A 16,204-nucleotide genomic window follows, 5' to 3' on the forward strand; every position below is an offset into this window, starting at 1 on the left:
GATTGTGAAGAAAAAAAAGAAAAAAAAGAAAAAAGAATCATATTGTGATCCGCCCCCTCCGCACACACTAATATTGGCTTTGGGATTTAATATGCAATTGTTTTATTAAGTCCTCTTCCCATTTTTTTTCTTTTTTAAAGCAAACTCAAGCAATAAATTCATCTGTATTACAATAAACACTATCAGATTTATTAAACAAATATTTTGGTCAGGTTTTCGCCCCCCCCAAAAAAAGAGCAAATGAACCATGACATAATCTAATATAATATATATAAAATAATATATAAAAGACAGTTTCTCAGACTTCAGTTAACTTTATAAACACTTTGACTTGCAATCTTTCAAGCATTCACCATGACAACTTCACAATTTTTACCAAACAAGTGTAGCATAAATGTAAATAAATCAGATTACAACAATAAGGCAAATATATAACAAATGTGTGACTTTATCACTTCAAATTTTCGCGTTTCATGAAACAATGATATGTATTCCTTTGGATTGCACTTCTTAAGCGTTGAACTTATTGAGACACTAGATAAATATGTAAACAAAAATACATATGTAAAAAATAAAGCTTACTGACTGTCCGAAATGAAGCAGAGATTTTTATTTTATTTTTCCCCTTCAAATTGTAGCCTTTGCGATTTGAAAATTGCATTCTACTGCATTGATGTTTTCAATTTGGGGTTAAGCTCTAATTTGAATAGGGAAAAATTGTACTCCGTAGTCTTGTATTTTGTACTTTATAAAAACATATGTATGTACGTATTTTTTATCTCTTGTCCATTTTGCCTTGCTTCCGGCCTGCTTCCTAATCATAGAAGAGTAGAGGAAAAAGGAAATGAACACTAAATATAGCCCGTCGGTTTACAGAAAGCACTGCACAAGGCCATCTTTGAAAGAGCGACTGATTTGGATATACATGTATTTTTAACCACTATGTCCTTTTGATTACCAAAAAAGCTGTTTGATACGCATTCCACATTTTTCCAGTTGTTTTGATCTGTGTCCCCTCAGACCGTTTTGATCACCATTGTCCGTGGGTGGGCAACTGCGTGGGCAAGAGGAACTACCGCTACTTCTACTTGTTCACGCTCTCACTCTCGCTGCTCACCATTTACATCTTCACCTTTGACATCGTCCACGTGGTCATGCGTGAGTATCCTGCTGCTACTGCAAAGGAGGAGGAGGAGGAGGTGTATCAAAGTAAGAAGGAATGTGACAAGACGAGAAAGGCGAACTTTACCGACAAACACATGCGCTATGACCTAAATAAGATCTACTGAGGCTGGGCCTGAGGCATAGCATGATGTGCATGTGACAGATTTTTCACAAAAGCTACATCCTTTTTTTTTTTACACCACATTGATGCTACATGAGGACAAGTTTGTTTTTCTCCTTACTTCAGTCGTTTCAGTCGACCCAACAAAATCAGCACTGTTTAGTGGAGAAAAGGTTTCACTTCTGTGTGTTGCTCTGTTCACAGGTTCAGTGGATGATGGCTTTTTGAGTGCTTTGAAGGAAACACCCGGCACATATCCTCTTTTAACTACTGCAGTGGAAATACTGCAGAGCCAAAGACATGAAACGGGGCTTTTTTTTAAAAATTATGGCTGCAATGTAGATATGATGTGCACACAAAATGCTAATTTGTGGCTACAAGATTCTAGTTTTTTTTGTTTTTTTTTTTAGATACAAATTGATCAATTTTTTTGCTTTGACTTGTGACCGCAGACTTGAAATACTTGAGTGCTGCATGGTGGTAGTGAACTCAGCTTAATAAGGAGCAGTTTGGCAAAAAGTAAACGTTCTTCAGATACAATAGTGAACAGTTAGCAATAGCAAAAAGAGGCTTGATGCTGTTTATTGACTCCCAGTTGATGTTTACTGTTAAACTGTCAAACTAAACATAAAACAAAGAAAGTGACACCTTTTCTAGTTCAAACAACCACATAGCTTTGCCTTCCAGTCTGCTAGCTTAATGCTAACACTAAATATCATCTATATTGCGGTGCTTTACCCTTTTAAACGATGGTTTTAACACAAATGGAGCAGCAGTACGTCTAGACAGACATTTTAACAGGAATCACAGTCATGTTCTCTTTGTAGAATGACTGACTTTTGTACTGATGACCTGAAAGAGGAGTTGAGACAGCTCACTGAACATTATATCTGTCCGTCTGTTTTCTTTTGTGGCCAAGGCGGACACACCAGATAGGCAGCACAGTGGCCATTGAATTGATGTTTTTAATTATTCTTAATTCTATTGCTGTATGCTTACATAAAGTACAATATTATGGAGTAGTATTTTTGATTTGTCATTCATTTAATTTTTTTTTTTCATTTATTTACTCATATTTGAATAGGCAGGTTTCACTCTTCTAGAAGTCATTCAGTGCATCCAATAAAATAGTTATCTTTTAAATTAATACCATACAGTACCATCTGGATCCGTCTGGATTTATGGATTTATAGCCATTTGTCCAATGGAGCCTCGGCAAGCTTGGCCCCGATTATCTTGGTTTTGTTGACTGGCGCCGCTTTTAATCATGTTATGCAACTGTCGGCCATGTTGTTGTCCCTAGCTGTGCACACTGTTTGAGCAGTGTCAGGAACAAATCATCTGTTACCATTTCCTTGACTCAAATTTCTCACCGTGCTGGAGGTGCTGGTGTGTTTCTTCACGCTGTGGTCAGTCGTCGGCCTGACCGGCTTCCACACCTACCTGATCTCACTCAACCAGACTACCAATGAGGATGTAAGTCTCAAAAATCCACTTCACTACCCAACTGTTATTGCTTGTCACCAGTTCATTCCAGTCAAACAACATTTGACTACACATTCACAGTGCGATAATGTACTTTACACCTTTATTTACATTTCACACATTTCTGTTATCTGTTTTAGAAAAGTGCAGCATGGTGCTCTTTCAGACGCATTTTCTGAAACAGGCACGTGACAAAAGATTTATATTTAATTTCACACTTGTTGGGCAGGGAGGCCCTCTTGACACCAAATCTGAGTATTTATAATAGTGGCTACCCCTGAGATGGGCAAAATCGGGTGGATTTTACTGCTTAACTCATATTCCACAAAAGCAATATTAATAGAGTGCCATGTTTCGACTAGTGGGACTAGAATTTTTGGGGGTTGACTTCCCTTTTAATGTATTATAATTAAGAATACCCTAAATAAAAATGACTAGCTACACGTGGAACCAGAAAAAAACAAACATTTTTTTCTCATTTGCTTTTTTGTTCGAATCCATCAAATTGAATAGAAATCCACGTTAAGGCATTTTCCACTCAAGGACACAATCGTGAGATGAGTCTTCATGCACGGAACACGAGTCATATTTTATTTGTACCATATTCAAATTTAGAGTTTGAGTAACAATATAAAAAAAAATGCAATTACATGGAAAAATGCTAACTCTTTCTTTAATTCTTTCACATTTTAACCATCAATTTAACGTCAATTTAAAGACAATTCTTTGACCTTATTGGAACCTGGTTGACGTATGCTTACGTAATACATTTGAACAATGCTTGGTGACCATTCTGCTCAATTACCACCATGCATTATTAGTTTTTTGGCGTCATCGTTGTCAAGCTTTACAAATTCTCAACATATTGAGAGCCAACTCATTTATTTATTTATTTATTTTTTCAGTTTTCAGTGTTTTTATGTTTCAAATTAGATTTAAAGACTAGATCTAGTGTGTTCGTTTGTGTGTGCGCGTATGTGTGTGTGGCTTCACATGCCTGGAAGGATAAACACTGACGGGGCATAAACACGGCCATTTGTATAGACCTGCGCACTTGTTACCATGACAACGACACTGCCACCCTCACAAGAGAACAAAGGGTCAGAAAAGTGTAGCTTGTTAAACATCAATCAATAATAATAATTAAAAAAAAAATAGAGATAAAAACACCAAGAATATTTAAACACCCAGCTTTATTTGAACTATAGTGAGTATGTTTATTATATTGAAACACATTTGGTTTGGATTTTAATCTTTCATCTTCCACTATCTTTGTAACCATTAATGAAGCAATAATGTGCACTTTAATAGCTCTTTTTGCAAGCCCCTCTAAATTTAATTTGCCCCACCCTGAGCACTTTATTCGCACAGAGACCATGAACGTCTTCATGAGAGAGATTGCCAATGGAGCAGCTGAGTCATGTGACAAATTGGCTGCAAAGCACTCTGAAAGCTAAAAACAGCCTGAAACAAAGGCTAGACACGACCTGGCGATATAAACGTCTGCAGGGAACGCGTCTTTTCCTCTTGTTGGAATAAAACTGGGCTGACAGGAGAACTAAACCCACACCCGTCTGGTTTACGACATTTAGAAGAAACCTATGAGGAGAAAATGTGGAGATTTACTGTATTGATTCAGCCAGAAGGGATGGGACAAACGATCAATACTGCTAAGTGTGTCTTATCTGTTGTTATACATTATTGATAGACTCCAGTTAAATATGCAAAAAATAAAAAATAAATATGGGTCTACACATTATGGATCCTGGAGGTGGTGATCTTCCAATAGAGTAAACATGTGGTGCATTCTTATATTAGGGTCGTATTATACATTATGTTTCTGAGTGATTTATTTCACATTAGTTAAATGAACTATTCAGTTAGAAAAAAAAAACCAACTACGGTGAATGGAAAGACACAGAGTGTAGAAAGTAAGTTTACCTACACAATCATGTTAAAGTGTCAGGTTTTGCTGATATACAAGTAAAAAGAAAATAACACTAGATAAATCTTTTTAAAACCTTTCCCCACAAATAATGAAACCTGTAACCTATGTTTTTTGGCTCACGTTTTGAGAAGGGAATTGTGCACACTCACTTTTATTCAGAATTAACCAATATCATTCAAATTAATGTTAAATGGGAGTCAGCACACACCTGCCACCATTTAAAATGCCTCTAATTAACCAGAAATAAAGTTCCATTGTTCTAGAAGGTTTTTCCAGTCATATTTTTGCTTTATAGCACAAGTCTGAAAATGTTTGTGCTAACACTGACTGCTATTTCAGACCGTTCATAATACCCTCGACCTTGCCTAATGCTGCATTCCAGAAAAGCGGGAGGTTGGATTTGTCCCATTCACATTGTACCAGTTGTGGCTTTGGGGGCGTCCACGAGGCATCTGAACCAGATGCCCGAACCACCTCATCTGGCTCCTCTCAATGTGGAGGAGCAGTGGCTGGACTCTGAGTCCCTCCCAGATGACCAAGCTTCTCAGCCCATCAATAAGGGAGAGCCCGGACACCCATCCATCCATTATCTATACCGCTTATCCTCACAAGGGTCGCGGGGTGTACTGGAGCCTATCCCAGCTGACTTCGGGCAGTAACCTGAATTGGTTGCCAGCCAATCGCAGGGCGCACAGAGACAAACAAACATCCGCACTCACAATCACACCGAAGGGCAATTTAGAGTGTCCAATCAACTTACCATGCATGTTTTTGGAATGTGGGAGGAAACCCGAGTTCCCGGAGAAAACCCACGCAGGCACGGGGAGAACATGCAAACTCCACACAGGGAGGCCGGAGCCGGGATCGAACCCACGACCTCTGAACTGTGAGGCGGACGTGCTAACCAGTCGAGCACCGTGCCGCCAGCCCGGGCACCCTCCAGAGGAAACTCATTTCGGGCCGGTACCACATCATCTACAAAAAGCAGAGATGCAAAACTGAGGCCACCAAACTGGACCCCCTTAACACCTCGGCTATACCTGGAAATTTTGTCCATAAAGGTTATGAACAGAATTGGTGTCAAAGGGCATCCTTGGTGGAGTCCAACCCTCACTGGAAACGGATCAGACTTACTGCCGACACTGTGCACCAACGACGACAGGCACCGACCACCTTACGGCCGCAGCTATGATCAGCCGCCTCAACAATGGAGGCGTAAACCATGGTCCACTTGGACTCAATGTCCTGTGCATCCCCTGGGACATGGGAGAAAATCTGCCAGAGGTGGGAGTTGAAACTCTTTCTGACGGGATTCTGACAGATGTTTCCAGCAAACCCTCACAATACGTTTGGGTGTGCCAGGTCGGACCGACATCTTCCCAAACTATCGGAGCAAACACGCCACCGGGTGGTGATCATTTGCCAGCTCCGCTCCTCTCTTCACCTGAGTGTATGAAACATGCGGCCGCAAATCCGATGCCACAAACACAAAGTCGATCATCGAACTGCGGCTTAGGGTGTCCTGTTGTCAAGTGCTCATATGGTCACCCTTATATTTGAACATGGTGTTTGTTACAAGTTAGAAGGCGAGTAACAGAACACCGCTCAGGTTCTGATTCCATGGGGCGCCATTGTTGTGTCAGATTGAAGCATTTCGGTGAAGTCGGGATAGATATATTTTCTTCGACCTTGCAACTGGTGTTTCAGTGCACTTTTCCTGGTTGAATGTCAGAAAACTCTGACTTCCTACTTTTCTGTAGCATGTAGCATTAGGCCCCAGTTCCAGCTGAAGAAAAACAGCCCCGAAGTTTGATCCGTCCCCCGTCCCCTTCACTGTAGGTATTGTGTTTTGGGGGATTTTTAATTTTTTTGTTTATGGCCAAAGAGTTCGAACTTTTGATGCGTCAGATCATAGCATATTTTCCCACTTGTATTTAGAGAAACTTTGGTTATAGCTACAAAGAAAAGAAAATGTCGGGAAAAGCCTACTAGAACAGCTCAAATGTATTTGCGGTTTTTACGGGCACTTTGAATGGTGGCAGGTGTGGGCTGACTACATTTATCTTGAGTTTAAATGTGCCTGGTCAATTCTGAACACAGCCACATCCCAGTTACAAGAGGGTGTGTGCACATTTGTGCAACCACATTATCTCAGTTGTTACTTGACAGTTAAAAAAATGTATTTATTATTGCAGAAATGCATCATTATCACGTCCAAAAATATTGTATTGGTAATAGTTGCTCCCTCTTTGAGTCGGACCCTGATGACCGAGTCACTGTTGACAAATAGGGATGTTGGTACGAAGCAGTGGTGATGTTGCTGGTTGTTGAATAGAATCTACATAAACTCAACTTTGTGTGAATGGAATCAAAGCAAAATTGCATTCGTGGGCTGCATCGATGATGGGCGAGGTTCTAGATGGCTGAAAAGCAAGAGTGTGCACTCATACTTTTTTCCCTTTCAGATTTAATGATTAATTCATGCTTCTACTCCTCTTGTTTGCTTTACTCTAAAATGGCTGGCCTCATTTTTTTCACCATCTAATGAGTAATGAAGCTGTGTAATTTGCACCTTTGCACCTACAATGTGTGTGTGTTGTTGCTCCAGGAGTCATAACAATTGCTGTCAGCCCAGCTGTTTTTTCTTTTCCAGCCCAATAATAGATTCATTGATACCGGCAAGGGATGGCACGCCTGCCAAAATATCCCCTGTGGGGGCGGGATATGTGTGTTTGGGGGGGAGGGGGAGGGGTGTTGGGAAAGGGCCAAGCTGGAACGGATACATGGCATTTAAATTCATTTCTATGGGAAAAGATGATTTTAAAATACAAGAGTTCTGATTTATTAGCATAGTCACAAAATGAATTAATGTATCTCAAGGCATCATTTTATTAGAAACCTCCACTGTGCGATGCGTCGTAGTTTAAACCTATACAAACACAATAATTACTTTTTCGGGCGCTAGTCACTTATTGGTAGGCACTAGTAAGAGTTCCAAAGGGCTCAATTAAAACAGCACCATAGGCCGATTGGACTTAAAACCACGCCCATTTATTGTAAATGGTCATACAGAACAGGAAATCAGCCACAACCAAGATTAAATGACTCTTAACCCATTAAGGCCTAAAGCTCCTGGCTCAACAGCGCCCCAAAACCTAAGGTCGTCTTTGGAATTACCCTTGATAACCTGAAGTTTTCCCAGAAATTCAAGACCTACAAATTGATTACCCCATCCCCTGTAGCAGACATAAACATAATTCCAAAAGAATTTGAGAGCTTAGACATGTGGCTTTCACACAGACTCGAGTTTTTTCATCTTTACTGTTTCAATCGAAGAGGTAAAAATAAAGTGTCTGTGCAAGAGAAGCACTACGTTTAATTAAAAAAAAAAAAATCGAGTGGTAATTACCATCCTCTTTTCTGTTACAAAGATGTCGATATTGTCATTATCTCCAAACATCTTAACCTTATACCACCTTCGACTGGTTCTACTGGTTCAAAGTCCACAATCGCGTTGTCTCTATTACTGCCGTTATTCATTTCAGAGCTCCCGCGATCGACGGCGTCCGACATTACTGCTCGATAAAATTCCGGATATCCTCCGACGACTCACGACACCGTCACATGTCTATTCTGATGCATTTCATTGGTTAAGAGACCGGAAATTAAATAGTAAATAGAAAATTATGTATACGCTCTCCCGGCTATAAAGGTAGAGAGACGCAACAGCGCTCCCGGCTCTCGTGGTAGAAGTGCGGTTATGCGCTCTCGTCCTTAATGGGTTAAACAACACTAATAAATATGAGAAGTTGATGTATTTACAATTAACTCACTACTCTGTACCAAATATAACAAACCATTTTTTCTATTAGATAAGGTTATGACGTGACTTATTGATGCTCCCCCTCACTTGTTTAGCACCGAAATGCCACAAGATGGTGCCAAAGCAATATTTTCATATTAGATGTGACTGGGCCTTAGCACAGGGGTGGCCAAGTCCGGTCCTCAAGAGCAACAATCCAGCCTGTTTTAGGTTTATCCCTATGGCAACACACCTGATTCAAATCATCGGGCTCATTATCTCTTGCCTGATAATGAGCCTTATCTTGCCTGCCTTAGCTGTTGTGCTAAGGCAGAGGTGGCCAAGTCCGGTCCTCAAGAGCAACAATCCAGCCTGTTTTAGGTTTATCCCTACGGCAACACACCTGATTCAAATCATCGGGCTCATTATCAGGCAAGAGATAATGAGCCCGATGATTTGAATCAGTTTTATACGTGCTCATTATCAGACAAGAGATAATGAGCCCGATGATTTGAATCAGGTGTGTTGCCGTAGGGATAAACCTCAAACAGGCTGGATTGTTGCTCTTGAGAATCGGACTTGGCCACCTCTGCCTTAGCACAACAGCAAATTCCAAAGCCCAAATGTGTGGCAGTTCACTGTACAACATTTGCGAAAAGGGTCACAGTGGGATCAGTACTCTTTGTTAATTATAAAATAAACTTAGTAAAAATATAGTAGAACACCCCCATGTTATGGGATGTTGCAGCATTACTACCAGATACATCAACATAATGTACAGTAATTACAACGATACAACATTTTGGAAAAAGTCACATTCGGACACTGTATTGAATCCATCTATCCATCCATTATCAATACAAAATATATTTCGTTACAAGAAAGTAAAACAGTGCCATCTGGTCAGACATTACCAATGGATATACTGTATCAATATAATTTCATTATAATAACATGTTGTAAAAAGTTACAATTACATCACAATGCCACTCCATATCAAATATAAAATATGTTTAATCAAAACAAATTAAAATTGCACAATCTGATAGGACGCAGCAGCATTACTACTTCAAATATCAGTACAATTTAATTATAACGATGGGATGTTGTGGTGGGGGGAATCACAATTGGATCACTACTCTCTATGAAATACATATTGGAAAGAAAAGTAGCGCAGCCACTGTATATGTCAATAGATTGTGTACGTGTACCTAATGTTGTGAGTGTATACTGTACAGTAATGGAGACAATTTATTAACGTTTATTAACCCTAAAAAAGACAAGTCTTGCTTTTTGCTGGACAACACTGCCTCAAATTTATCAATGAATTGTTGAATTGGCTTCCAGATGCATGTTTGTAACAGTGTTCTAACATTAAAGCAGGAATCATTAAATCCTTGACGAGATCCTTTTTAGTAGGTCAAATCCTATCCTCTGGGAACAATATCTAAAAATAGAGCTCTGCTTGTGAATAAGGTATAAGCCCGGGGAAAATGTTTTGAAACGAGCCGCTGAGCGCCACTCTCTGTTTTGGCGAGGAGTCACAAATAGTGAGTGAATGTTGTTGGTTGATTTTTTTTTTTTGTTTTTTTTTTTTTTTTTACTGTCTGTACTGTCATGCTCCATTGTTTGTGTTCAAATATTCAGGGTTCCAAAACTGCTACTATCAATGCTAATCATTAGCATGTCAATGCCGTTTTTTATTCCAAAAGCTGACATATGACGGCTCGTATATCGCAAAACTTGTAAATCAGGTCGCTCGCATCTCCAGGCACCTCTGTACTCACAGGCATACAATACAGTATTTTACAAAAGTGAGTACTTTTTTGCAAATGTTTTATTACATCTTTATTTGAAACATAAGTTGAACATATGACACTTAGGCTAGTTTCACACTGCAGGTCTTAATGCTCAATTCGGATTTTTTGAAAAAATCAGATTTTTTATTACATTTTTTTAATCTAAGCATTCATATTACATTATAAATGCGACCTCGGTCTTGTTTGCTGTATGAACAAATGCGTCGCCAAAGTGACCCGCGTGCACAGAAGAAGAGACGACACGTCACTCCCGATGTTGTGTTTGCGGAAGTAAATGTCGTCTAGCGTCTCGGGGCATTTATCCCATGAAGGCCTAAAGTGCCTGGCTCAACAGCTCCCCAAAACCTAAGGTCGCCTTTGGAAGTACACTTGAAAACCTGAAGTTTTCCCAGAAATTCAACACTTACAAAATATTTAATATCTCAGCCCCTGTAGCAGACAGAAACATAATTTCAAAAGAATTAGAGAGCTTTAGACATGTGGCTTTCACACAGGGAGAGTTTAGTATTATTTACCGTTTCAATCAAAGATGTAAAAATAATGTGTCAGTGCAAGAGAAGTACTATTTTAATTAAGAAAATAAAAAAAAATCGAGTGGTAATCACCATCCTCTATTCTGTTACAAAGACGTCAATATCGTCATGTTCGCCAAACCATATCATATCACGTTCGACTGGTTCCACTGGTTCAAAGTCCACAAGTGCATCGTCCATATATCACTCCCGCTACTTATTTCAGAGCTCCCGGTGATCGACGGTATCCGCAATTAGCCTACGGCTCGAAGAAATTCCGCGACATCCTCCGCGGTCTCGCGACACCGTCACGTGTATATTTTGATGCATTAAATTGGCTAAGAGATGGAGAATTTGATTAAAAAAAGATACAGACGTATCCGTATCTCCCGGCTTCAAAGGTAGAAAGATGCAACAGCACTCCCGGCTCTAGTGGTAGAAACGCGGTTATGCGCTCCCGTCCTTAATGGGTTGTACAGTCAAGCGATTAGGAAGGAGGTAGAAATAAATACAATATTTGGGGAAAATCATGGAGACATCACAAACGATGACATCACAACGTAACCGTGCGTAAAAAATGAATCGATCTGAACAGTGGCTGAATTACTACTATCACCATAAATGTCGACTTTATGCTTTATGTTTCAAGTGGGATTAAATTCAAGTAAAATATAAAATCAATAGTGTTTCTAAAAACAACTTGTGGCACGAGCAAACTCGATCCCCCTGCTGCCAGCGTGGAGCGCGTTTTGGGTTCTGGATGACATCAATGTCGGATATATGCAACCTGGCCGTTCAGACCGTGGCCGCATTGAAAAAAATCGGATACGTATCTGATCTAGGACCACATATGAAAGCGACCTAAGTCGGATTTGAAAAAATCGGAACTGAGCCGTTCAGACTGTCATAAAAAAATAAGATACAGGTCTCATGTGGGCCAAAAAATCTGATATGGGTCGCATTTGCCTGCAGTGTGAACATAGCCTTAGCTATACAATGTGAAGTAGTCAGTGTACATCCTGTATACCAGTGTAAAATTACTTCAACACACACCCATTAATGTCCAAACCACTGGCAACAAAAGTGTGTACACACGAAGTGAACGTGTCCACCTTGGGCCCAAGTAGCCCATTTTCACTTCCTGTCATGTGACTCATTAGGCATTACAAAGTCTTGAGTGTGCATCACAGTTGTGTTAAATTTTCTTTTCCAGTAGACCTCAGTGCTACCCAGTGTTGGCATGAACAATGAACCGCGATATGGTGAAGGTCTAATACTACTTATCTTGTCTATGTGTTCTGACAGATTAAAGGATCCTGGTCGGGGAAGAACCGAGTGCAGAACCCCTACAGTCATAAGAACATATTTAAGAATTGCTGTGAGGTATTGTGTGGGCCCACGTACCCAAGGTATGCCCGAAATGATGCATGCTGCATCACATTCTTCACGTTCATGTTCTGCCACATTAAATGTCTTCGTTATTGTTTTTATTATTACGTTGATTCCAGTGATATGTCAAACTTATTCAGTAGACTCAGAGGAATGACTCATGAACAGCTTGTCTACTGACTAATTGTCTTGACTTCATGGGACAACATGTCTTCTTCATATTGGGAAAAAAAAAAGTAGGAGTATTCCAATACAAGGGTTTTTGTAATACTGCAACTTTACTTGTACTTCCATGTGACCCTTTAAAAGTACAGTTTTTGGTCACGATTACCGTATTTTACGGACCATTAGGCGCACCGTATTATTAGGCAAAATATCAATGAATGGGTCTATTCTTAAAAAAATACATAAGACACAGAAGGTTATAAGGAACATTATTTTTGTGAAACATTGTATGTTAAATAGTTAAGTCTAATTGTAGTGTATGTTAATTTGATAGATTTGGCACTATTATGCTAGGTTCAGATCGGACATGAAATATGGAGTAGAGCCGTGTGTCTTGCTTGATTTTGTTCACTGTGTAACTACATGGGTTGCTTCGAGCGGAGGAGGGAATTCTCTTACAGACAAATAAAAACATTTGAACATTGTTAGTCACTCTAGTGACCGCTAGTTGTGTTACTTTAGCTAATGCTAAATGCTACCTTGGTTGATAGTTCAACAGCTGTAAACAAATCAATTCACTCACCTTTATCCAACCTTTCATGCTCTGTCCACATTGTAACATTGGAAATATGCCGCCAGAAAAGATCAGCTTACATTGAGTGTAACTGGCGACCACACCATTAGGGTAGTCGGACTACATTTCCCATGATCTTTAGACATGAAAGCAGGAAGTAGTTCTAGCGCCGCTATGACGAAAACAGACAACTGCTAGCGATTAGATGCGGATGAGAGTTAAAAAGGGGGAAAAATGAACGTGAAAGTAAATGGGAAGGAATTTAACTTTACGTTTACCTCTCGGTCCTACATACCGTAATAATATTATGCCACATTTTAACATTGGAAAAGCACAGCTAGAAACGCTCAGATGACTGCAGTTTTAGGCTACTAGGATTATGTAACTCTAGTTCCGGTACGACAACAAAATAGACGCCTGCTAGCAATTAGATGCAGATAAGAATGACAATAGAAAGGAATTTGAATTAAAGACAACCAACTGAAAAGCAACATTTATCCATACATAAGGCGCACCGCATTATGAGGTGCAATATCGATTTTTGAGAACATTAAAGTATTTGAAGTGCGCCTTATGGTCAGAAAAATACGGTATATGCCTTCATCTCATAGCATCTTCATTGGTTGAATTTTTACCAGAAAAGAATTGTAATGTTACAAGAAGATACTTTCAACATTATTGTAATTATTTCATGATTTTTGTAATACTCAAATTTTTCTATTATTATATTATTATTTTCTTCTCAAAAGTACCTTTACCTCTGTTAATTAAAAAATAGCATTCTATAATATTTTACTTATACCAGTGTTGCTCCACCGTTCAAATATCAGTTCCTTCTAAAACTGCAACTATCGATGCTAATCATCAGCATTAAGCAAGCAAACTGGAGGACTAAGTTACGGGCGTTTTAAATGTACAATGTTTAATTCTCTTCATTTTAAGTTTAGTTTGGCAGTAAACTGGGAGTGGCTTGATTCCTCTTTTCATCTGCTGCTATTGGGAGTCAAATTAAGTTTAATGCCACGATATAGTGCCCAAATCTCAAGTTTTCTCTTGCAAGTGAAAACAAACAATGGTTTTCATCTTGAAAAACTCATGTCATTTGTCCCTCAAAGCACAACAGTATTTTGAATAAAGACATTTTTGCGCTGACATGCAATTCTGACAAGGAGTTAGGCGTGCAGCATCTGTCTCAGTTCTACAGAAGGTGGCTCGGTTATATAGCCATCTTTCGTCTACTGACTGATTGCTATGTGTTGCTCTTTAGCGTCTTGGACAGGAGGGGCGTGATGCACGAAGATTCGCCTGCTCCTTCATCGTCTGCTGTACCATCCTCCTCCTCCTCTTTATCCTTTTCCAACAACAGCAAGCCAGCGCCGCCAACCGCTGTGAGCATAGCACACGCGCACGTCTACCCTCCCCCACTCACACATCTCCCCCTAGTAACGTGCCTGAATAGAGAATGCAACATAAAACACAATCCAAACCAATCACAAGAAAATCTGAGGGTGAGAGAGAGAAGAAGAAGAAAAACATACAATGAGTGAATAGCACTTCTCTGACTGTATTGAACTGACCTGTTAATCCATTTTGGAGCATGAGGATTTCCAGCCATTTTGTGCCGGTTGTCATTCGCATATTCCTAATATTAATGAACAACTTAATTCTACTTAGAACACATGACATCATGAGACGTCGCACAGTGCTGTATTCATCACTCAGCTTTTATTCGCCGAGTCATGCAAGGATGAAGCAGCTTGTGAGAATTTATCAGCATTTTGAACAAAAAGTAATGCGCTGCAAATAGTTGTAATTTGACGTTTTTCCTACTTTTAAATCGAATTTCATACTTTTTTTTCATACTTGTGACATCGGTCAATATTTATTAGGGATGTCACAAAAGCTGATTTAAATCGGAAAATAGGTTTTGATTTAAAAGATGTAAGTGCACCTAATCGAACTGAATCAAATCATTCCACTTCAAAACATATTGAGCTACGTATTCAATTGTCATTTATTGGAGAGATTTATCGCTGAAGGAAATGGCACATTTACAGTACTGACAAATTCATTCATATGTACAGTATGTAAAATGACAAGAATCACACCCTGTCGAAATGGGCTGTACCATATTGAATCGTAATCCCACTGAATCGAGCCTGTTGGAAAATTTCATCAGGTCACTAACTTGGGATGTAAGCTCAATTGTTAGTTCACAAACCACAACCATTTTCCAATGCGTGTTCGTTTAATCTTTCAAGGAAGCATCCAATGTAAAACAAGACTCACACAAGTTGATTGAATTTGCTCGTCCATTTCTTTCAATCTCTGAAATACAGGAATCAGACAAAGTCAGATCTGAGCTTCTTTTCTTACCTCGCGAACACTCACACCCACGGGGGCGAAGTGAGAGAAGGGCGCTGTCTAAGAGGCAACCCCCACATAGTTTTTGTTCTGTCAGATAAGTCTAATCAGAAACGTTGGCTCTGATCTTCTCCATCTATGGTTAATCACTTCAAGGACCAGGTCGTCTGGCCCGGAGACATCCTTGGTCACAAGGACTTCTAGCTCCGTCAGATATCTCTCAAAGCCACATTCCATTACATTAGACAAAGTTGTATGCGTGCAGTGATGTGAAGGCCTGTTGGTGTGTGTGTTATGCAAGACACAAATTGTTTTATTTCTTCTTTCTATTGATTGTCATAACTGCTTATGTGTAAAGATATTTATCTAATTGTGTATTATGACCGTAAATGTGTAATGCAATTACCGTCTGATCAACATGTGGTTAATATTCAGCCATCCATCTAGAGTCAGTAATTACCAGCCTGATGCTAATATTGGACAAATCCTTCAAGCCAAATCGAATCGTTCCTCTTGAAAATTATCAAATTTCTTTCTGTAACAAATAAAAATGTGTAGGGTTAAGATACATACTGTACGATCAAGGCCTGATTTGAATATGATGCCCAATTCTCAGCATTTTTTCCTTCCTGCACTCCCATGTTGCATTTCTAAACTGATCCACACAGGCAAAACTAATCACTTGTACCATATACTGTGGTTGAACATAATGTTGTGCATACGTTTTGTTTGATTTCCTACCCCAAAAATATACTACATATTGAGCAAATGTACTGTAGATTAGTCAGTTAAGAATCAAAAACAGTTGAGATAATATCTATTCATTTGAAAGGGGAAACGTGTGGGTGGGTGTGTGTGTG

The 16,204-nt window shown here is 39.4% G+C and overlaps 1 protein-coding gene across 1 annotated transcript in view; it reads left to right on the forward strand.

Moving 5' to 3' along the window:
• zdhhc9 (zDHHC palmitoyltransferase 9) overlaps window positions 1-16,204 on the forward strand; it is a 41,003-nt gene that overhangs the window by 20,590 nt on the left and 4,209 nt on the right. The window contains exons 5-9 of the mRNA XM_086023399.1: window positions 1,021-1,158; window positions 1,490-1,535; window positions 2,656-2,761; window positions 12,158-12,261; window positions 14,248-14,368. Of these exons, the coding sequence (XP_085879525.1) occupies window positions 1,021-1,158; window positions 1,490-1,535; window positions 2,656-2,761; window positions 12,158-12,261; window positions 14,248-14,368 (515 nt within the window). The remainder of the gene's footprint in view (window positions 1-1,020; window positions 1,159-1,489; window positions 1,536-2,655; window positions 2,762-12,157; window positions 12,262-14,247; window positions 14,369-16,204) is intronic.

This window comes from Filicampus tigris, chromosome 2 (genome assembly GCF_054856515.1).
Source record: "Filicampus tigris isolate MCC_2025a chromosome 2, RoL_Ftig_1.0, whole genome shotgun sequence".
Taxonomy (NCBI): Eukaryota; Metazoa; Chordata; class Actinopteri; order Syngnathiformes; family Syngnathidae; genus Filicampus; species Filicampus tigris.